General features: G+C 59.4%; 1 protein-coding gene across 3 annotated transcripts in view; it reads left to right on the top strand.

Annotated features, from left to right (window-relative positions):
- Positions 1 to 7,377: 7,377 nt before the first annotated feature.
- LOC129196533 (receptor-type tyrosine-protein phosphatase V-like) overlaps positions 7,378 to 21,379 on the top strand; it is a 35,766-nt gene continuing 21,764 nt past the window's right edge. For all 3 annotated transcript variants that reach the window (XR_008574177.1, XM_054804171.1, XM_054804169.1), the window contains exons 1-13: positions 7,378 to 7,872; positions 8,995 to 9,058; positions 11,449 to 11,715; positions 12,754 to 13,023; positions 13,607 to 13,873; positions 15,368 to 15,640; positions 16,286 to 16,546; positions 17,120 to 17,392; positions 17,864 to 18,133; positions 18,712 to 18,981; positions 19,435 to 19,707; positions 20,002 to 20,274; positions 20,738 to 21,007. Coding sequence is in view for 2 of the 3 variants with exons in the window: in XM_054804171.1 (XP_054660146.1) it covers positions 7,807 to 7,872; positions 8,995 to 9,058; positions 11,449 to 11,715; positions 12,754 to 13,023; positions 13,607 to 13,873; positions 15,368 to 15,640; positions 16,286 to 16,546; positions 17,120 to 17,392; positions 17,864 to 18,133; positions 18,712 to 18,981; positions 19,435 to 19,707; positions 20,002 to 20,274; positions 20,738 to 21,007 (3,097 nt within the window). In the remaining variant the exon portion in view is untranslated. The remainder of the gene's footprint in view (positions 7,873 to 8,994; positions 9,059 to 11,448; positions 11,716 to 12,753; positions 13,024 to 13,606; positions 13,874 to 15,367; positions 15,641 to 16,285; positions 16,547 to 17,119; positions 17,393 to 17,863; positions 18,134 to 18,711; positions 18,982 to 19,434; positions 19,708 to 20,001; positions 20,275 to 20,737; positions 21,008 to 21,379) is intronic.

Below are 21,379 nucleotides of genomic sequence, written 5' to 3'. Positions count from 1 at the left end.
GCTTTCAGGGCAAGCTGCTCGGCAGCTTGGTATGGCGGCGGCGTTGGTGTTGCTGCAGGCAGCACGTCTGCTCGCAGGGGATGTGCGAGAGGGAAAGCAGCCAGGCAGCAAGATGGGACAATGCCGTGCCTTTGCCCTGAGCTGCCAGGCAGGCCTCCTGCCTGGGGGCATGGAGGATGGGCAGACCTTGTGTTTATTCCTCCAGAAAAGACACCTTCCTCCTGAAAACAAAACCTTTTGTGTGCAAGTGCAGCCATTTGGCAGGTTTGTTTTTATACAGGAAACTTTGAACCAGAGGGCCAGGGCTGGTTTCATTTTGAGGTGAGTTTTTCAGTTCATGGCGGTATTTGGAAACTGAGCTGCTTTCCAGATTTGGAGGCTGTGTTTTCACATAGCTGCTGAGCACGGCAGCAGCATCCAGGGCTTCCTTCTCTCCCTGCCACGCAGGCAGGCTGGTTTGGAGTGAGACAGCATCGCCTTCCCTCTCCCTTTTCTCTGCAGAGAGCTTTGCCCAGCCGAGGGGGTGGGCGAGGGAGAGCCACCGGCAGGGATGGGTGCCCGTGGTGGGAAGGCTGAACCCCCTGAGAGGCAGCTGAAATGTGTGACCCTCGTGGGACTGGAGAGGGTCAGATGCAGAGGTGTCCCCCCATGCACCGCACAGTGGATGTGGGAACCCGCTGCTGCCACATGCGGCTAAACCAGGCTAATCCTGCCAGCCTCTTGCGAGGAGACCAGGAACATGAGATCCAGGCCTTGTTTTCAGCTGGTACTTCAGGAGACAGGAGTCCTCATGCTCACTGCCATGGCTCTTGCACCTCCTCCCGCCACGTTTATCAAGGTGGGCGAGGGGGTGCCTTGGGACCTGCTCCCGTGGTCCCAGCTTTCCTCCAAACCCTCTAGCAAGACCCTTCTCCTTGCACCAGGGACCAGCTGGCCACCCACTCACCAGGGTGAGGATAAGCGCCATCCTGGACAAGCTCTTGGGATGCTCTGCACCTGCTGAGCCAACTCACCAGCTCCCCTCCATCTCCCCCTGGACATGGGACTGAGAGGGACCAGGATGCTCTCACCCCAGGATGGTGACTGGTCTGGTGGGGCTCAGGGCAGCAAATCTTTTAGCAATCACAGCCTGCAGACATCTTCAGGGCTGGAGCACAGGTCTGGGTGTCTGTGCTGGCTCCCTCACAGCCTTGGGGCCCTCCCTGTCTCCCTTTGCAACAGCAGCATGAAGGGATGCTTGCTGTCTCCAAGGGTCCCATCGTAGAGTGCCCCCAGAACATGGGCTGGTCCCACGGCATGTGGTGCAAACCCAGGGGAGGTGCAGGGAGGCGTGAGCCATGCCCAGCCTGCGGCATGGCACACGTCTCCCACCCTCCCTGGCGTGCAGACCCCTGCCATCACAGGGCCGCGGAGCCATCTCTGTCCGGCTGATCCCTCCTCCCTGGCATCCTGCAGCTGAGACGTTGGGCGAGCCCAGGCGGGCCTTCCCACAGGACCAGCCCAGACTTGATCACCAGGGCCGTGCACAAGCAGGAGTAAACGGCAAGCAAGTGTGAGTGCGCCAAGTTGACACCGCATGCGCCAGGCTCGCAGGGACGGGCTGTGGACCACGCCGGGGATGCCCACCGGGAGAGGTACGGGTCCCACTCCTTGCCTCCCTCTCTCTTCCCAGCCGTGCGGTCGAAGCCGGGATGTGCGCGGTGGGGAAAGGAGCACGCACCCTCCTGTGCTCTGGCACAGCGTGGGCAAACCCCATCCCACGGCCCGGGGCGGGCAGCAGGGGATGGGCAGCGTCTGTGCATGGCTGGGCCAGAAGCAGAGCCTGGCGTTATGCGGCTGTGCCTATGCAGGGGGAGATCTCAGGCTTGGGCTCCCCAGCATGGTGAGGTGTGGGTGGGCACCAGGAGCTGCTTTGTGGCTGCTTCCTGGCTCTGCAAGCGCGGCATCCTGGTGGCACCATGCACCTTTGCTGTCAGCCTGTGCTGACACTGCATCCCAGGGTGGGAGCAGAGCCCTGCAGGGCTCCGCAGGCTGTTGGCGATGGGGTGGGTGGTTTTGGGGGCCGTCCAGGTGCTGCCCTAGCACTACTTGCAGGAGGTGTGGGGCAGGTACTCTCCAGGCTGCTATCAGCCCTCCCCACCTGGTGCTTCTTGCCCCAGCCAGGGGAAGGGGACTCCTGAGCCTGCTCAGCCCCAGGAGCGGCACCCACACCCCGGGGGGCGCAGAGCAGGTCTGCCCGGCTGAGCCGGCTTTGGGCGTGCTCTGAGTCACCCGCAGCCCTGCTCTTCCCAGGTCTTCAGGTGCCTGGTTCACACCCTCAGGTATCCCAGGCTCTGCTGCCAGGTCTCCAGCAGCAAGCCGGGGAGCGGGGGGGGAGGGGGGGGGGGGCCGGCGCAGAGCATCACCCAAGCACAGGAGTCACTCCTGCGACTCCTGACCATCCCACAGCCTGGCTGGAGCGATTGTGCCTGCCCAGGGCACAGCTCTGCCCTGCAGAAGGGGTGATGTCTCCCACTGCCTGCCTGCCCTCCCCTCTCTGCAATGTGGGAAGATCTCCAAGGTCTGAAAGTGCAGGGCAGGAGGCAGGCAGCGACGCTGGCAGGGCTCCATGTGGAAATGATTAAACACTTGCAAAGGGTTGAAGGAAGAGCATCCCAGTGCTCTAGGGTTTAGGGTTGGAGAACGGTGGCGTGTGAACCTTGCAAAGAGAGAGGTCCCAGCAGCACCTGCATCCTCTGCAGGCTCTGCCCCAGGAGCAGCCTGTTCCCCTCGTTCCTCCCTCGCAGCCCTGGGCAGCTCTCGGCACACCAGAGGTGGCAGAGGGGAGAAATGGTGGCCTGGGGCAGTTCACAGCACTGGTGGGCACAAGGAGAGACAGGGACCGGAGGAACAGGGACCAGAGGGATGTTGCCACTGGGCCAAGGTAGGGCAGGAGCCCCCAGAGCTGCTCCCGGCCCAATCCCAGTGGCACCAGTGCCCCATATCACGGGGCCCCTGGGCATCATGTCACAGGGCGTCAGGTCGGATGCAAGGGGTCCTGCCCGGGGAGGGATGGCAGAGCTGCCATGGGGACAGCGGGGCTGCAAGTTCAGGCTGTGGCTGTGCCCTGGCAGGCTGAGCCCCTTGGGGAGTAGCAGCGTCCTTGCTGTCCCCTGGCCGTGGCATGTGGGGACATTGCCAGGCTCTGCCCATGCTCAGCCTCGGGAGCATTGCCTGCCGACGGTCACCACGCACGGCCCCTGTGACACCGGGGGTGCTTGGGTGCCGCAGGCATGCACTCTGCTGCCCACCCTGCTCAACCCCAGCTGGTGCTTCCCAGGGAGGTCCCCTGCTTTCCCCAGGTGTGGAAGACCATGATCAGGTCTGGGAGATGCCTCAGCAGGAACAAGCCCTGTGCCACCAGCTCTGTGCCCAGGGCACCTGGAGTAAAGGCCAGTGCATGGAGTACGAAGCCAAACTGGGGGTGGACTCTGCTCTGGTCTGAGGGTGGCACTGCACGGGAAGACTGCCTGGAGCCTTTGCCAGACAAGACCTTTGCCACTGCACTGTGGCTACTGTCCCTCAGCATAAGCAAGACCTGACACCACTACAATGGGCATGCTGTCAGGGGTCTCCTTTCCTGTTTCTGCTCCAAACTGGATGATCCCACCACAGCCTGAGGCAAGGACAATCTCCCAGCCTGAGGCTCTCCCCCTTGCAGGAGGTGGTGGCTTGGTTGCACAGACCCCGCGGTCCCACCCCAGCTCTGGCCAGCATAGCTTTCAAGTGCTCATGGTCAGCAGGACATCCCCCATCCCCCTGCTCCTTGTGGTAGCCTTTGCTGCTTCACGGAAAATGTGATGACTCGGCAGCCCCTGAGTTTCCAGGCCTGGTTCCAGCTGCTGGGTGGAGAAACCTTCTGCAGTTGTTTTTGGGTCTGGCACAGCCGAAGGCTTCACTGTCGGGGGGACCGGAGGGGAGATCTGGCATCCCCAGCTGAAAGCAGGCTCTCTCTCTGTCCTTACCAGTGGTGGCACGGTGTCACTGGGGTGGCCGCGGGGAGGGCAGCGCTGGCACGTAATGAGCAGCTGCTTCTGTCCAGCATGGGAGGCTGCTGAGCCCCGTGGCGCCAGGGACAGGGCCTGGGTTTGGCTCCCACCAGCACTTTGGGCTGTTTCCACCGCAGGCACAGCCCAAACTCCCTGAGCTCAGGCAGCTCAACTGCCGGGTCCCCAGGTTTAAATCAGCGGGGCTGGTACGGACGTGTCCCTATGGCCAGTGGGGTGCCAGCGTGACAGGTCGCCAGCAGCATGCGGAGGCTGGGAAAGCCACAGGGACACCTCCAGGTCTGTGCCCAGAGGTCAGTCCCATCCCGGTGGGCAGCAAGGCATGGTGCTGGGGCATCCCCCACAGCCTGTCCTCATGCTGGGCAGGGGTCAGCGCTCCTCCTGGATGAGGAGGTGCGGGGCAGTGGCACAGCATGGCAGCGGGCTCCGGGGGGGATGGAGACACTGCTCCAGGAGTCCCTGCTCAGCTCCACAGCCAAGAGACCGGAGGGGGCAGGACAGACCCTTTTGTCCTTGGGCAAGCCAACGCCTGGACAAACTACCTTGGTGATGGAGTTGTACCCCCACACAGGGCTGTGGCAGCAGAAGTTGTTTTCCAGCAAGCTCCTGAGATGCCACATCCCACCTTCCTCCGTTGAAACTCCATCCCATTGGGCCAGAGCGGTTGGAGGTGGAGATGACCAGCTTTGCAGAGAGGCTGGTGGCAGGAGCGTTGGGGCTGTGGGCAGGCAGGGGTAGCAAGTACGCACAGGCTCAGCTTGATCCCCAGCTGAGCAGGGCAGACTCAGCCCAGGTGGAGTTTCCCAGAACTCCAGTGAGTGGGTTTGTCCTCTTGCTGGCCTTGACCTGCTCTTTGGTGTGCTTTGAGGCTAGAGGAGCCTCACCTTGACTCTGTAGCCTGGAAAATCTCCTGTCTGTGCCACTGCAGGGGACACTGCCTCCTGTCACCTGCCTCAGACACTGGCGGATGCAAAATCTATTCCCAGGGTTTTCCTTGATGATCAAGGGTCCCTCCTGCCCCATCCACCTGGATCCCAATTCCCAGCCCATCAAGGCCCTCCATCCTAACCTCTAACCCCTGCTTCATCAGCCCGGGGCTCCTCCAGTTCAGCTCTGCCATCACCTGCCACACTCCAGGGACACCACACAGTCCCATCTGCCGCCGGCCTCCCCTGCCTCTGCCCCAGCCATCCCGACCCTCCAGGCTGCTCACAGCAGCAAACAGCCCCATGCTCCCCATCCAACGCGGGATCACCTCTCCTTGTGCCGCTATGGCAGGGTGCATTGCCTGACAGCCTGCACCCTGCCACAGACCCACATGGGGACATCTACCAAAAGCCTCTTTGTAAATGCATTTGGGGACCAGCCAGCTGTAACCCCCCAGATCCCACCCTGGGCCCCCAGTAAACCTGGCAAGCCCTCACTGCCGTGGGGAGCTCCAGCCTCCTCCCAGCTGGCTGCAGCTGCCCAGCTCTGGAAAGGGGCCTTTTAAAACAGTCCCCAGCCCACTGGAGATGGCAGCAGCCAGCCCCGAACCTCCCTCTGCCTCGGCTTGTGGAGGGGACATCCCTCCCCATCCATCTAAGTGGCTGGAGGACATCAGCTCCAGTATCTGTAAGCACACACCTTGCACTGTGTGATGGCTACCCCCCCCGTCACACCGATGTCTGGCAGCAGTGATGGGCATCTGCAGCTGTCTGTGGCACTGGTTGATGGGTCATCCCCATCATCCCAGGTGCTGGTGGACCTCAGTTCCAAATGCTTATCAGGGGAACCCTAAGAGCCAGAGCTTTTACCCTAGGCCTCCATCAGCTGAGCAGATGCACCGCTTGCATTTTTGACATTCAGCCCTCCCCAGAGCTGCCGGTATCGAGCATTAAAAAAGCCTGCCTGCACTGGAACCAAGGCATTGCCTTCTGCTCCCACCCTGATGTCTGTGTCCAGGATCCAGGGGGAGGATGGGTCTGGGGACAGAGTGACTCGAAGGGTCTCTGGTTGTGGAGCTGTGCCTTTCTGCTGGGGGCACCCCTGAGTCATTCACAGAGGACATGAAGGTGACAAATAAGCTCTCACTGCTGGGCTGAGCAGCAGGGCCAGGGCTCCTTTACCCTCAGCCCGCTCCAGGCAAGGGACTGGACCTCTGCAGAGATGTGACTGTGACCACGTAGCAGGACTCCTGGCACCAGTCCCATTTGGCCAGGACCAGGGGAATTAACTGTCCCCCATGCAAAGGGAAGGGGACTCATGTGCTCTGTCCCCTTTCCCAGCTGGTCCCATCAGCCTGGGGGCTGTCAGGAGATTTGGAGGATGGACCTGGGGTTGGAAATGGGTCCTAGTTGGGGGCCCTTGTGTCCCCCTCTCTTCTCAGTTATCTGCAGGGGCTGGGGCTTTCCCATGTCTTTGCCCAGGCACTGGTGGCTGATCTGTCTGTCAGAGATCCCACCTGATGAATATCCGAGTTTTGGGGGGAGGAAATCTGCTGTCCTGGGGCCAGCTGGGGGATGCGTCCCACCCTGGCAGCTCAGTGGCTTACAGCAACAAGTGGAGCTTGAATAGCCCCCGTTGGTGGCTGTGTTGGCTACTGGGACAGACTCCCACGGCCACACAGGCTGCACTGGCTTCCGGGATAGATGCATCACTGAACCTCTTCCAGCACTGTCCCAGATCTCCAGCGCTGATGTGAAGCCAATGGCATCTCCGCTCTGAATCAGAGCTGGCATCCTGCCACACATTGCACAGACACAGCACAGCACAGCACAACAGCCCTGCACACAGCTCGGGGGGCACGGCGTGCTCCCCATGGCAGCACTGCAGAGTACAACCCACGAGCAGAAAGGGCACAGCTCAGACCCAGCCAACCCCTCAAATGGGCAAAGCGCGGTCCAGGCATCTTTGCACCCGAGGGACGCAGCGTGCAGGAACCTCTCACAATACGTGGACGCCCCCAGCTCCAATCTGCCTGCCCCTGTGCCATGGGTATCACACAGAGGCACACATCTCCCTCCTCACCCAGCGTGACCAAACCGCCTGTTCCCCATCAGTGCCCCGTGCAGAAATTCATGCATACAGAGCTAAAAGGTGCACGAACACGCCAGGCACAGAGACAGCCGCAAGGTGCACAGCACCCCGGATCCACACTCCTGCCAATGCTCCCTCCAGCATCCCAGCCCAGCTGCTGTAGGCTGCGGTCCGCCCTTCCTCCCCTTGCTGGGGGCTGGTTTGGGCACTCCCTTCCAGCTCAGAGCCGCCATCTGTCCTGTCCTGTCTCCTCCCCTCTCCTCCCCTCTCGGCACCAACTCCCACAACTCTGCAGAACGCCTTCTGATGGCCAGACCGGGCTCCAGCCCTGCAGAGACCCAGCCACAGCCAGAGCCCCCCCTCCAAGCCCCCCGGCAAGCAGCTCTCTGGCTGCAGCACGCACACGCTCGCACACGGACAGCTGCAGAGTCACCGCAGAGGGACACAGATCCGCGGGAACAATAGCAAATGCACACAGCGAGAGGCACACACACACACTGGACTTCTCCCAGCCCGGAGGCGCGCTCTGCTCCTGCCCAAGGACAGCTGGCGGGGCTGATGTGCAACGCACTGGCATGCAACGACGGTCCCCACTGATGTCATCCTGTCACCCGCGCGTGGAAAGCATGTGGGGAGGCAGCCCCTCGCTGCCATGGGAGAAGGGGCTGGCTGGGGACAGCCACTGCTGAGAAGCTACCCCCTCAACTTGTCATCCTTCTAATCTGCAGCCACCCTGGTCCCAATGAGACCACCGCTGCTGCTGCTGCTTGTCCTGTGGGTGCCACGTCTCCTGGGAACCCTGGCAGAGGTAAGCCCTTGTCTCTTCAACCCCCCGTTTGTCCATGCAGACTCTTGGATCCAAGCTCGCTGGCAGCAAGGGGCTTTGCATAGTCCTACCCCGCTGAGGAATGACGGCATATTTCTGGGCTGCCTCTCCAGCCATGCAGCTGCACCAAATTAGCGACGTTTGCAATTACGAGCTGGCTCTTTCCTCCACTTCCCCCCCCCTCGCCATGCCCTCTCGCCCCAGTGCCTGGGATCCAAGCGTGTTACTGCTGCCATGGCTGCACAGCTCCTCGCCCCAGGAATTGGCTGGCTGCTTTTCCCAGGGGTACGGAGCCCCTTCGCTCCCCTCCGTGCACACACTCCCAAAAGCACCACAGTCGGTGGGGGAGCCAAAATGAGTCAGCCAGCAGAGCCGAGGGGGAAATAATAACTAAAGAAAGATGATTGCTCCTCTGTGGCTTGTTGCGGGACAGGGAGTGGGCAGAGATATTTCCTTTAATGTGGAGGGAACTAGCCTCAACCTAAAGCAGGGCACACCCTGCTCGCGAGCAGACTGTGGGGAGACGAGTGTCCCATGAGAGTGCTCAGCACCCGCTGCGGTGTGGAGGGTGCTGGATGCTCTGGAGCTCTCAGGCCAAGCCCTCACATTGCAGCCAGTGGGGGATGGCAGCTGGACTGAGGTCTGGGGTCTCTTCATCCTCCCTCCTCCATGATCATGGGAAGGGGGGGATGCTTGTAGAGGGAATGAGATTGCCCGGGCCTGTCCAGAGCTTCTTCCCTCCCCAAATCTTCCCCTTGTGCCCTGGCTGTTTTGGTGTGATGTCTTCCCCTGTGGGCATGGCCCCATGTTGGTCTGCAGTCCAAGGACCCCTGCAGAAGGCCAGGGCAGCCCACAAGCTTCGTCTGCGGAGTCTGTCTCCCTGCCTTGGCTAGGGGAGGGTGATGTGAGCGGTGACCTGGGCTCTGCTGAGAAACGGGGTTACAGTCCCCAGAGGGTCACAGCCCCCAGATGCCATGGCATGGTGGGACCTGTCCCTGGCCAGCCTGACCCCTGGCCTGGCACAGGGCACCTCTCCCAGGCATTGGTCTCAGCTCAGACCACCTCAACTTGCCCCTCTCTCACTTGACACCTTCAATCCCCCAGGGTGAGGGATGCAACCGGACAGCACGGGCAGGGTTGGAGGGACAGGATGCACGCATTGATAGAGGTAAGTCAAAGCAAAGACATTCCCAGGCTGCAGAGGGTGGTCTTGGTGCCTGGAGTGGTGAGATGAGCAGATGTTCTGGGCCAGGTCTCTTGGAGTTAAGAGTATCTTTGTAAATACTCTGCTTTGGACTTACTGCAGGCTGCAAATCATGGCCAGGTAAGGGGAGTAAGTCAGCCCCATCCTCCTCCAGCAATCAGCCTTCTGGGGTGCAGTGTGCGAGACGGACAAGGCTCCAAGCTCTTTCCTTCCCATGAGCATCAAGTGGGCTCAGCAGCTGCAGAGCCTTAAGTGCCCTGCATGGAGCCCCTGCAGTTCGCTTGGCAGGATCGTGCTCCATGGGGCAGCCCCACGGCTGTGCCGAGCTGGCTGGGGAGCAGCACAACCATGCTTACCCTGCAGCCAGCAAGTGCTGCTGTGTGCTTGGAGTCAGCGTGGTGCCTGCACAGTGCTGGCCCGTGCCAGTGGAAACTCTCCCAGATGATCTGCAGGCACCAGTCAGGGCATGGGGAGTACCTGGACATGGCTGGCTGTGATGTGGTTAGCAGAGCTTATCTAGGAGAGCATGAGCAGTGTTGTGATCATGGGCCTCAGGGCTGGAGATTGGCTCTGGCCCGTTTCAGATATTAGTACATTTGTACTGCAGAGATGAAGAAGATGATTGCCAAGTGACAGATGGAGGCAGGCGATGCAGTCTGTTGGAAACCTGGGAGAAGCAGACAAACATGGGTGGGGAACTCGTACCTTCATGAGATAAGAAAGAGCCCACAGTGAAAAGCCATCCCTGTTTGAACTTCACACGGCACAATCCTGCTGGCTGTCTTCAGGAGGACATTGCCCGTGCCCTGTGCTCCACGAGCTGCTGCGAATTGGTGTCTGTAGACAGCAAGGGGAGCCCAGGGCAGCTGGCCTAGGTGTAGACACCTGACCCGTGGAACCCAGCTAGATTCAGATAACCCTTCCTGAGCAGTCTGTTCCTAAATCTGCACTTGAACTGCTCAGGGATGGCACTGAGAAGACCTTTCCCAGGGTGACTACGTGCTCCTCTCTTGTGTCCATCTAACTTCCACAATTCCCTTTGCGCTCATCTGCTGAGTGAAGCTCTCAGCATGGCAGCAGGCTCCAAACAATGGCATTGCACAAAACAGATGTTGCATGTAGTTCTGAAACTGTCCGGCTTTGTGGGAAGGCCACACACAACACCTGAACAGTCCCAAAGGTGCCCCTGGGGCTCACCCCACACTGCTCCTCTTCTGCCGTGTAAAGGCAACGCCCAGGCAGACCTCTGGGGCAGCAGCTGTGCTTGTTTAAAGCTTTCTTGCCATGCCAGATCACATGTAAGCCTGTTACAAATGTTGCAAGTCATAAATTTTAAGTGCTAATTATTACACAAATGTCTTATTAGCACTAGAGCTGTTCTGGTGTTTCCCAAAGGCTGAAAGCAATAGAGAGCTGATAGTTCACAGCAAGGCTGGGGATGGGGACTCTGTGACAAGCTGCTAGTGGAGACATGGGGAGGCAGAGATGGCGCCTGCAAGGGTCACGTTGCCAGCTTGGGCCCAACAGACAGGCTCTGTCTGGCTCCTGTTTGTGTAGGTGGTTCCTGAGCAAGTCCAAGAGCAGGGATTCAATAGCAGTTTTGGCCACTGACCCACCAATTTAGGCCAAGCCCCATAAGCCACTTCCTTGTCCCCAGACGCTCTCCATCTGAATGCCACGGCACCGGCCCTGCAGCCGCAGCGTGCTGACCTTGCTGCTGCAGCAAGGCCAAGGCAGGGACACACCTCAGCAGGGGGTTGTGCAAATCTGGCCCCACATTTCCTCCACGTACACAGCGTCCTGCTCTTCCTGTGTCACCTCTGCACTGGGCAGGACAGTGGGAAGTCAGTGCCTGGATCCCTCCGAAGCAGCCTTTGCCCTCTCCTCTGTCAGAGCCCGCACAGAGACAGAGGCTATTGCAGGGAGCGTAACGGCCCCCCCGCCATATCCATCCTGCTCCCTCACTGGGGACCCAGATCCCTTCACAACCTTTTTGGGGGCTCACACCAACTAAGGTGGTAAGCAATGGATTATACTCAGCCAGGGCAACTTTTCTGCCCTAAACCAGGGCTGTCTGGACAAAGCATGTGATGGCCTGAAGCCTTCTGGTCTTTCTCCAACGGAAGAGATGTTCCATGCTTAGGAGCATCCCTTTCACGTGGTGCCTTTGACTGCAGTCTATGGGGGGTTCTGAACCTTCTTGTGTTTTCCAAAGGCTGTTCAGAGCCCTTGGGGTGGGCGGCCTATGCCAAGGTGTGCAGCAAGAGTGGGTGGGCTGGGGAGCCAGGCCCTGCAGGCTGGCCACCCAGCAGCACCACAGCTCCCTGTTGAGGGTTTTGGCTTTGCCTCTGCAGGGACCCTCCTGAACCTCAGCGTGAGTGACCATGGCTGGTCGGAGTCCCTCCTTCTGTCCTGGGATGAGCCGGAGGGGGGTGCCGAGGGATATTCGCTCGCCCTCTCCTCCCTGGGGTCAGGCATACCGCTGCAGAATGGATCTGCTGGACCCAACATCACCAGCTTCTGGTTCCACGGGCTGACTCCTGGCATGCGCTATGAGATTGAGGTGACAGCCACGCTTGCCTGCATGGAGACCACCAGACAGACAGTCACAGCACAGACAAGTAAGGGGTTCCCCAGGGACCGCAGAGTCAAAGGGCCTCAGTGGTCCTGCCAATGATTGTCATGCTGCTTTGGAGGGTGCAAAGTACAAGTCTGTGTGGAGTCCCATGAGTTTGTGGGGAGGTCGGGTCTTTCCTCACTTCCACAAGGATTAGGGTCTTTCCCTGGTCCCCAGAGCCCCAGGGGTCATTCCCTCATCCAAGTGGAGGAAGGGTCCTGTCCCTGCACCTTGCATGGGCAAGGTTCATGCTATATCTTCTCCTGAAAAAATATAGCTAATGATGGTCACCTATGATGTCTACTGCAGAGAGCTGAGAGGTGGAAAATGTCATGCCCGGAGGTCTAGAAAGACCTACAAGGAAGTAGCATCTCTTCCATGATTTTGGCACATCTCTGTCAATCACTGGCTCACCCACCAACCGTGCTCTATGTCCTCCCTGGCTGCTGCCAAGGACTGGGGAAAGTGGGCAGGGCTGGTGAGCCCATAGCTCAGGAGGGGATGACAGCCCTTGCCAGCGTGTCTCCAGAAGATCCTTGAGTAAATCAGTGCAGGTGGAGCTGGAAAACCTAGAAAAGGAGAGTAGAGCTGAAGGGAGAGGGTTGGCCAGCAGAAGGGATGGTGTCAGACAGCAGCGGTGGCTGCAGGGAGCAGGGGCTGGTGCTCACGAGAAGGCAGGTGGCAGGACCCACAGGGCCAGCAGGAACAGAGGACCTGGCAGCAGGTGAGCTCACAGGTAAGCTGATGGCTTCACCTTTCTCAGCATGCACCTGGTGTATTGTCCCTGACTGAGCCTCCCTGCCCAGTTCAGAGTGACTGTGCAGAGACTCATCCAAAGGGGATGGTGCAGCCCACACAACCCGTGGGAGACTGGTGAGCTGGCAGGGAGGTGATGGGGCTGTGCTTGGGGAATTGGGTCCTGTGGAGCTGGCTGGCAGGACCTCATCAGATGAAGGCACTGGACCACCAGCCCTTGAGCAACCTGGCAGGTCAGGCATCACCAAGCAACCAGCCAACACAGTCTGTGCCATGTCCAATGCAGGTCCTTCACCTGTCCGCAACCTGAGCCTGAGCAGCAGTGGGAGCTCTGCCATGCTGCACGCCTCCTGGGCGCACGCCCATGGGCAGCGAGACGGCTACCACCTTGCCCTCTACCACAGCGACTCCCAGATGCTCGTGAGAAATGCGTCCATCCTGCCAAACGCCTCCACGTTCCTGTTTGACGGGTTGCTGGCTGGCAGTGAATACGCCTTGAAGGTCAGCACGCTGGCTGGATCCAGCCAGGCAAGCACCAGTATCCACCAGTGGACAGGTAGGGAGTGATGGGTGTGCCTGCCCAAGAGGGAATGGACGGGAGAAAGAGTTTGGCAGGAGGGGTGCAGCACATGTGGTGGCTGGGCTGGTTGAGATGGGGAGGAGATCTCCAGGCTTGAATGGGGAGTTTGTGTCGGATGGGGAACAGCTGGGAGTTTTTCACATCCCTCCTATGAGCCCAGTGTGCTTGGCCAAGGGGACAACCTTGCACCTCAGTCCTGCCTTGCAGGACCTGCAGCCTGGGCTTGTGTGCTCCATGTCCATGGGAGAAGGGCAACCTGGGGATGCTAGCAAAAGGTCTTGGCTGGTGGGAGCTGCAGAAATCTTGCATTACCCGAGCTGCCACCCCCTCTGCCCTGCAGCCTGAAGTAGTGTGACAGTATGGAGGGACCTCAAGAGCCCCTCAAGCCTGCCTGGGAAGGGACATGGGAGAGACATCCCTCAGAAGACCCCTGCCAGACTTTCAGCCCCCATACGAGCACAGAGAGCAGCTGTGGGGGTAGGAGACCCTGGGGAGGGAGGAAGGTCCAGGAAGCTCCGGCCCAGTGCTGAACCTCACTGCCTCCTGCTTTTCTCCTCAGCTCCCTCCATCCCCACCCAGCTGCAGCTCAGCCCGGGCTCCACAACCAGCCTCGTCGCCTCCTGGGTGGGTGCTGCGGGGGCTGCCTGGCTGCACCTCGTGCTCCACAACCTCCTCACCCAGACAGTGACCATGACTCTGTCAGCCAGGAGGGGCCTCACCAACTACACCTTCCAGCATCTCCACCCAGGCACCCAGTACTGGCTGGGGCTGCGTGCCACGGCTGGGCCCTACACTGTGCAGGGACCCAATGCCACGGCTTGGACATGTGAGTAGGATGGCCAGGGATGGGGGAGGACCTCGGTGGCCCCGGCTTTCTCCCTGTCTTTGGTCCAGCCTCTCAATCCAAAGGTCTCCTGCCAGAGCCCTGGGTGCAGAGGGTAATTCTTCTGCTTGGACCTGGCCAAAAGCTGCTGCAGCACCCAGCTCTGGGGCACTGCGATAGCAGGGCCAGTGAGTCCCCTGGGCAAGTAAATTCTCAGTGCTAGCCTGCTTCTCCCTGGGATGCACTGGGATCAGCCTGTGGCCTCTCCCTGAGGAGGAGGATGGAAGGGCAGCAGATCCCACTGGTGTTCAGTGCAGCTGGGGCTGGGTTCTCATGTGCCTCAGGGCTGTCCAAGAGCAGCAGAGAAAACAAAGGGCAAAGGGATAGCAGTTTAGCTGGTTTGAACTGGAGCTTTTTTGAGGGAGGTGGATCTTTGGTGCTCTTTATAAACCGTCAGTATAACCTGTCAAGGTTATATTTTGGTAGCACCTGATAACCTCATCCTGGTGGATCCCCCTAATGTGCTGGGTGCTGTGCAAACACAGCCAAGGAAGCCAGCCTCTGGCAGGTCACAAAGTCGATTGAGGGTAGCCCTCCCAGCCTCCAGCTAGTTGCACCATTCAACCCAACTTCTTCCACCTTCTGGCCTCAGGCTGACAAGGGCCCTGAGAGAGGGTGACTTCCACCACCACAGTCCTGGTTTGCTGCCAACGCCATGTCCATAGCACTGCAAACAGTTCTGGGCCTGGACTTGTTCTCCCAGATGTTCCAAGGAAAACCAGAGGGGAAATGGAGAGGGCAAGCCTAGCCTCCTGGACAGAGCGAGACTCATGCCAAATGCCAAGAAAGCACTGGCCCTCTCTAGTGAGGGTCAACAAATTATGGAGGCACCAAGCTGCAAACTCAGGGCTGTTGTGGCCAGTGACTAGTCCTGGCCCAAGGCAGAGACACTGCTCAGGTGTATGCTGTAAGGACCTGGGTGCCACCAGGTGACGAGTCTCCAGCTCTTCCCTGCTCTGTCTGCTGCTCTGGGAAGCTGGAGCTTGCTCACAGCCGTCTCTGCAGCTGGGATTTTGGAAGACCTCCACACCCCCAGCTGGTTTGTTTCTGCTATGAAGTGAGTCTGACTCAATCCCTGCTGTTGCCGTCTGCGGCTCCAATCTACTCAACTGAACAAAAGTCCTCGATGCCAGACGCACAAGCCAGGGGCATCTGGCCAGGAGTTCGGTCCAGGCCAGTTCCTGGGAATATCAGCAAGTTCATGACGGGACATGAATGGAGAGGAGGGGGACTTTTAGGAATTTTCCAGCAGGGCTGCCAGCTTTGTCTGGGCTCTACTAGACCAGGAATGGTTGTGCTATGGAGACAGCACGCCCAAAAACAATGTCTAAGGCTGGATGTAACCCTGCAGATAAGGAAGTAAGAAACAAGGTTCAGGGGTGTCTGGGGTCCAGAGCACCCCATAATTCTGACGCACACAATCCCATTTCCTTCCAGACCCTCTGAGCCCTGGCAATGTGACCCTGAGCAGTGCAGAGGAGCAGAGCTCCTTGCAGGCTCGCTGGAGCACCCCAGTGGGAGAGAGGGACTTCTACCTGGTGACGCTGCAGGAGGGAGAGGACGGTGCTCCGACGAGGAACATCTCTGTCGGTGGAGACAATAGTCATGTCACCTTCCACGGGCTGAACCCCGGGAAGCAATACTCTGTCCAGGTGACGGCAGTGGCTGGGCCTTACCGGGCATCAGCCCACAGCACAGCAGCCTGGACACGTAAGCAGAAAGCCCAAGCGTTTCCTTTCAAGGCCATGTCCACCACCTGATGGAGGGGCTGATGTCTGGAGGGAGGCTGGTGGGCTGGGGAGGGGGGTGCAGCAGGGGCAGAGATGGGGCTGTGCAGTGCAGTGGCACCTGGTCTCAAGAGCAGGATGTGGGCCAGAGCACCAAAGTCTGCTGCCCCACAGTTCCTCATGAGCGTGGACTCGGAGGTCCTTGGCAAGTAGTTGCAGGCATGAATCAAGACCAGATTCTACTCAGTAACCTTTGCACTCAGTGGTTGGCAGGCTTCAAGACAGCTCCCCCCACTTTGCTCACAGCAGCTGGTTTCGTGGGTAGTGCAGCACCACCAGTCCCCCCAGAGCAGCACCTCCCTGTGCCCAGTCCCCCTGGGTGACTGGTGGGGCCATGGCTGGTGCTGTCCCAGAGCTGCCACTCCAGGAAGGAAGGACTGGAGCCTCAAACAGTGTGGGGAGGCACTCACCCAGACCCTGGTGCCGAGAGCAGTAAAAGGCTCTCCCTGCAGCCCTGGCTGCCCATGTTTGATGGGGGAACCACTGCAGAGTGTCGTGGGAGCAATCTGGCTGTCTGATGCACTGTCCCATGCAGTGACGTGCACAATCCCATCCTTGCTCCTTGCAGAGCCGCTGGCACCATCTGGTGTGAGTCTGTCCAGCCAGGGGAGCCCCTACAGCCTACTAGCCAGCTGGGAGGAGGCCATGGGAGAGGGCTACGTGCTGGCCCTCAGCCCCATGGAGCACCCCATGAAGAACAGCTCACTGCTCAGAGGTGTCACCAACTTCACTTACGAGGGCCTCCGCCCTGGGACCCTCTACACCTTTGAGGTCAGCACCATGGCTGGCCCCTACACATCCTCACCCCGGCGCATCATCAACTGGACATGTGAGTGCCACAGCCCTCACCACAGCCAGCCCCAGCGTTCCCACTGGATTTTGCCTTTCTCTGTGATGTTGTGCCTCAGGGCATGTGATAGCATGGGTCTTCTGCAGCTTCATGCAATAAAAGGGCAAAAGGCTCAGGAGGGAAGCAGAGGTGCTGCTGGAGGTTTCTGACCCCAGGCTGTATCCCAGTCGCCCGGCACAAGGGTCAGCAGAGCCCGGTGCCCTCCTCCTCCTCCCTTGGCCGCCCACCTATGGCATTGCTCAGGCTGCATCTGCCTTGAACCACCTCTCCACCACCCTGGTCCACACCACCCTGCCCACCACCTTCTCCAGCACCAGAGCAGTCCTCTTGTACCATGCCAGTTTGAAATCTGTGCTGGCCCAGTCCCTGCCAAACTGGTGTATGGGTGTCATCAGGGGGACAGTGGCCTGCTCAGACCCCGTGGGTGACCAGGGCACCTGCATGTGGGTTTTCCCAGGGAAGGGGCTCCAATCCCAGCACATTCGGGGTTGCACTTGTGTCAGGTGACCCCAGTCTGGGTGCAGCTCCAACTCTAGACCTTTCCTTTCCTAGATCCTTTGCCCGTGGAGCAGCTGACCCTCAGCAATCAGGGCCACAGCAGCTCTCTGCAGGCCTCCTGGAGAGCAGCTCCCACTGGCAGCACCGGCTACACAGGCACCCTCTGGGAAACCAAGTCCCAGGAGCAGGTCAGGAACATAACTGTGGGGAAGAACTGGACAAATGTCACCTTTGAGGACCTGGTCCCTGGGCGACAGTATACACTGGAGATGGCTGCTATGGCTGGACCTTACAGATCCCCTGTGCAATCGGCCACAGACTGGACATGTGAGTGTGATACCCCTACCTCAACCCTACTGCAAATTGCGACCTGCAAATGGCCTGCCAATGAGAGCAGAAAGCTTGCAGCATGGAAGCAAGGCAGAGTGTGGACCATGTATGGGGAGGCGGGGGAACCAGGGGCAGGGATGCATAGACAAAGGGTGGAAGGATAACCAGAGCCACATTCAGCCAGATTGGAAGTAAAAGGGTCTTCAGTGCAGGAGAAACCCATCACTGAACAGAAAACTTTTCCAAATGTCACACAACAGTAAAGGGGGGGACTTGCCCCCATGTTTGTTGTGGAGCAGAAGCTCAGGCTGTGCTGGGGTTTGATATGCCAGGGCTGATTTCTGACCTGAGCCCACCAGGAATAGGTGGTGGAGGGTGCCCAGTACAAGCGCGTGCAGGCCCCCACCCCACACCACAGCAGGTCCACCATGACTGCCTCTTACTGCCTGGATGTCTCTCCTCTCTCAGACCCCCTGGCTCCAGCCGGCGTGACCCTGACCAACACCCGACGCCCGCTGGGACTCTCTGCCTTCTGGGACAAGACTGCTGGTGATGTGGACCAGTTCCACCTCCAGCTCTACAGCAAGAGCCATCCAATGCAGAGGAACATCTCAGTGGGGCCAAACACCCACAACTTCACGTTCTTGGGGCTCTCCCCTGGCATTCAGTACTTCCTGAAGGTGACCGTACTCGCTGGCCCATACAGATCCTCGTCACACTTTGCCACTGAGTGGACATGTGAGTGAGAAGTGTCCCTAGCCTCCTGCAGGGATTGCTCATCGTGTCACTGCCTGCAAGACTGGCAGTGTCATGGATGTGTCCTCCGGGTGGAGGGAGGGCTCCGGTGAGACCTGCATGCTCCCTGCCCCTGGGAATTGGAGCACGTGTCATGAGTTAGGTGCTGTGTGCTGGCTTCTGGGTCCCAAAAAGACCCTTTTCCCCAGCTCAGGCTTTCCCCAGTCAAGCCGAACTTTTTGCCAAGACCACTTGTGATCTCAAGGCCAGCCTGGGACTGGTGGGAGAGGGATGCAAGAGAGGAAGCACAGATACCTGTCTGAGCTTGCAGCTCCCTGTCCATGGAGCAGAGCAGCCCACTGGAGAGCCATATGCTCTTTTCTCAGTACAGCACTTGCTTGCTAGCAGTGCTTTGGGAGCATGGATGGACAACCTGCATGTCCTCCAGGACAACAGGAGAGCTGACAGTCAGCTGCCACCACTTCTCCTTTAGTCCTGTGCAGAGGTGCAGGCTGTGTCCTCGCTTCTTCAGTTGCTTTCCTCCACCATCTCATGGATCTCCATGCTGTGTTTCCCCCTAGATCCACTGTCTCTGGCTAATGTGAGTGTACAGCCTGGCCGGAGACCCCAGGAGCTACATGTGAGCTGGGCAGAGTCAGGCGGTGGCAGGGACCACTTGGTACAGCTCTCAGTGGCTGAGTCCCTGTCCATCATCAGGAATGTGTCTGTCCCCCGTGGAGTCACCCAGCTTGACCTGGAGGGGCTGGAGCCAGGGTCCCGATACCGTGTGGAGATCATTTCTCAGGCTGGGCCTCATCGCACCTCCTCTCAGACTGCCATCGGCTACACTGGTAGGAACACAGCTCCTCTGCACTCATCCCATCCCTGGTGCCCAGCCTGGCTCTGACCTGGTGAGGGGCCGGGGACCAAGAGGGGGGTCCCAGGGCTGTTCTGCAGGAGGGCACTGAGACCACGTCCCCACAACCCCACTGGTGCCTGTCTCCTATTCAGGATGCTGCCTCTCTTGTTGGGACCCTCATCCTGAGACCTGCAGCTCAATGGGGCATGCTGTGAGCCTGGCCCAGCACTTTGGGACAGGCGGGTCTCAGACTGTGGTAGTGATGCACTGTTATCACTTGGGGCACAGGGAGCAGCTTTGACCTGGGAGCAACCCACTGCGCTCAGCAGTCTGTAGACAGCATGTTAGATGCTCACAGTCCTGCAGTTCCCAGCTTCATTCCCAAACTAGAGTCAGTCCTGAGCATCCCAGGTTTGTCCCCTGTAACGCTCTTTCTCTCCCGCAGTCCCACTACCTCCTATTTCCCTGTTGGCAATCCCTGTCAGCACTGCCTGGGCTCTGACCGTGCAGTGGGAGACCCCTCCTGGGCAGAGGGATGGATACCTGCTCACCATGCATGAGGAGGGCTCTTCTTCACCAGCAAGGAACTTGGAAGCAGGGAAAGACATCACCAATGTCACCCTGGCACAGCTGGCACCAGGAACTTGCTACCTTGTTGGGATCTGGGCAGTAGCTGGACCCTATCGCTCCCTCCCCAAGAATGTCACTGGCTGCACAGGTGAGCATCCATACCACCCACAGGTGACTTGGGTGGGAGCACTGTGAGGAGCTCCAGAATGGGATAGGGATCAATGCTGGCATCCAGGGAGAGGAGGGCACCCTGGCCAGTGATGCTGGCCTGCATCAGGTACCATCTCCTGCCCCTTGCAGCCTTGTTCCATGTGGGCACAGAGAGATTGCTGGCCAGTTGCTTCTGGCTGCCTGGGGAAAGCAAGGCTCCTCCCTGGAGATGGCTGCATATTCAGAACTGGATCTTTTTCTCTCTGACTCATGTGTCTGTCTTTTCTCGCAGTTCCTGCTGCACCGACAAACCTGAGCCTTACCAACCCAGGCAGCTCCTCAGAGCTTTACACGTGCTGGAACAAGCCCCCCGGCAGGAGGGACCACTACCGCGTTATCCTGTATAGCCTCAGCACCCAGAGCAGGGAGCGGGTCCAGACCTTGAGTCCGGATGCACAGAACATCAGCTGGACTCACTTGGAGGCAGGCAGCAGGTTTGCTGTGCAGGTCACTGCTGTGAAAGGCTCATTCGAAGCCTCCTCCACCAACGTCACCCAATGGACACGTGAGTCTGATGGGTTGGACACAGCACTCCACTGTGCCCCAGAGCCTCCATCTGAGCCTTGTAGAGCACCCACTGCCACCTTTCCCATCCCAAACCATCCCTGCTGTGCCCCTAGCTTCTACATAGTTGTCCCACCTTTCTGCTCATTGTCCTCGCTCCTTCCCCAACACAGACCCAATCCCTCCTACCCACCTCAAAGGCCCTGGGTATTTCCTCTGCCATGTCCAGCTGCAAACCCTGGGGATATTGCGCTCAGAGCCACGTGCACTGTCTGCCCATTTGTCCCCGTGCTTCTCTCTGGAAGGATCTCTGGTGGCCAGCCTGCCCACCGCTCAGTGGGAGCTGGGGGCTTGAGTCCAGCACTGCCAGAGCATGAGGAACCACTGTGCAAAGCAGCCGGCTCGTAGCACTGAGCAGTGGGTGGTGGCATGCAGGGGCTGACTGTGTCCCTCTTGCTTTTCAGACCCCTTGGCCCCTGCCAACCTCAGCCTGGGCAGCCCCTCTGCCTCTGCGCTGCAAGCCTCCTGGGCAGCAACAGGGCGAGGAGCAGAAGGCTACGTGGTGGATGTCTATGACACAGCCTCCAGCAGTCGTGTTGGGCGCATGGTGCTGGGTGGGGATGCCAGGAGTCACATTTTCAGGAACCTGAGCCCCGGCACCCGCTACAGCGTGGCAGTGAGGGCCACAGCTGGGCCCTTCCACACCAGCACCCCCAACCTCACCCACTGCACACGTGAGTATGATGCTGTCCTTGCAGCCAGGTATCCTCCAGGTCTGCCCCTTCCCAGTTCAAATCTGAGGCCATGCAGGTGCAGCCAGATCCTGCCTTCCTCTCCTACCCACGAAAGCACCCAGTGCTCATGCCCAGCTGGATGCAGCATGGGGAGTCTGTGCATGACCCTGTGGCCTGGCCACCCATGTCCCTGGTAGCCATCCACAGCCATTCACACGCTCAGGCAGCACCAGGGAGGAGTCAAGGGCAGAGCCAGCCCTCGGGACCTTGCAGGGCTGACCCACCTCCCGCTGCACAGGCTTGGCACAGACATGGAGCGTCTCCTTTCCCTCAGCCCAGACATGGCTCCTGGCAGTGACTTGCTTTTCCTCC

Source organism: Grus americana, chromosome 25, assembly GCF_028858705.1.
Source record: "Grus americana isolate bGruAme1 chromosome 25, bGruAme1.mat, whole genome shotgun sequence".
In the NCBI taxonomy this organism is placed as follows: domain Eukaryota; kingdom Metazoa; phylum Chordata; class Aves; order Gruiformes; family Gruidae; genus Grus; species Grus americana.
Note: the sequence above shows the minus strand (reverse complement) of the source record. Positions and strands in the feature narration are given on the sequence as shown.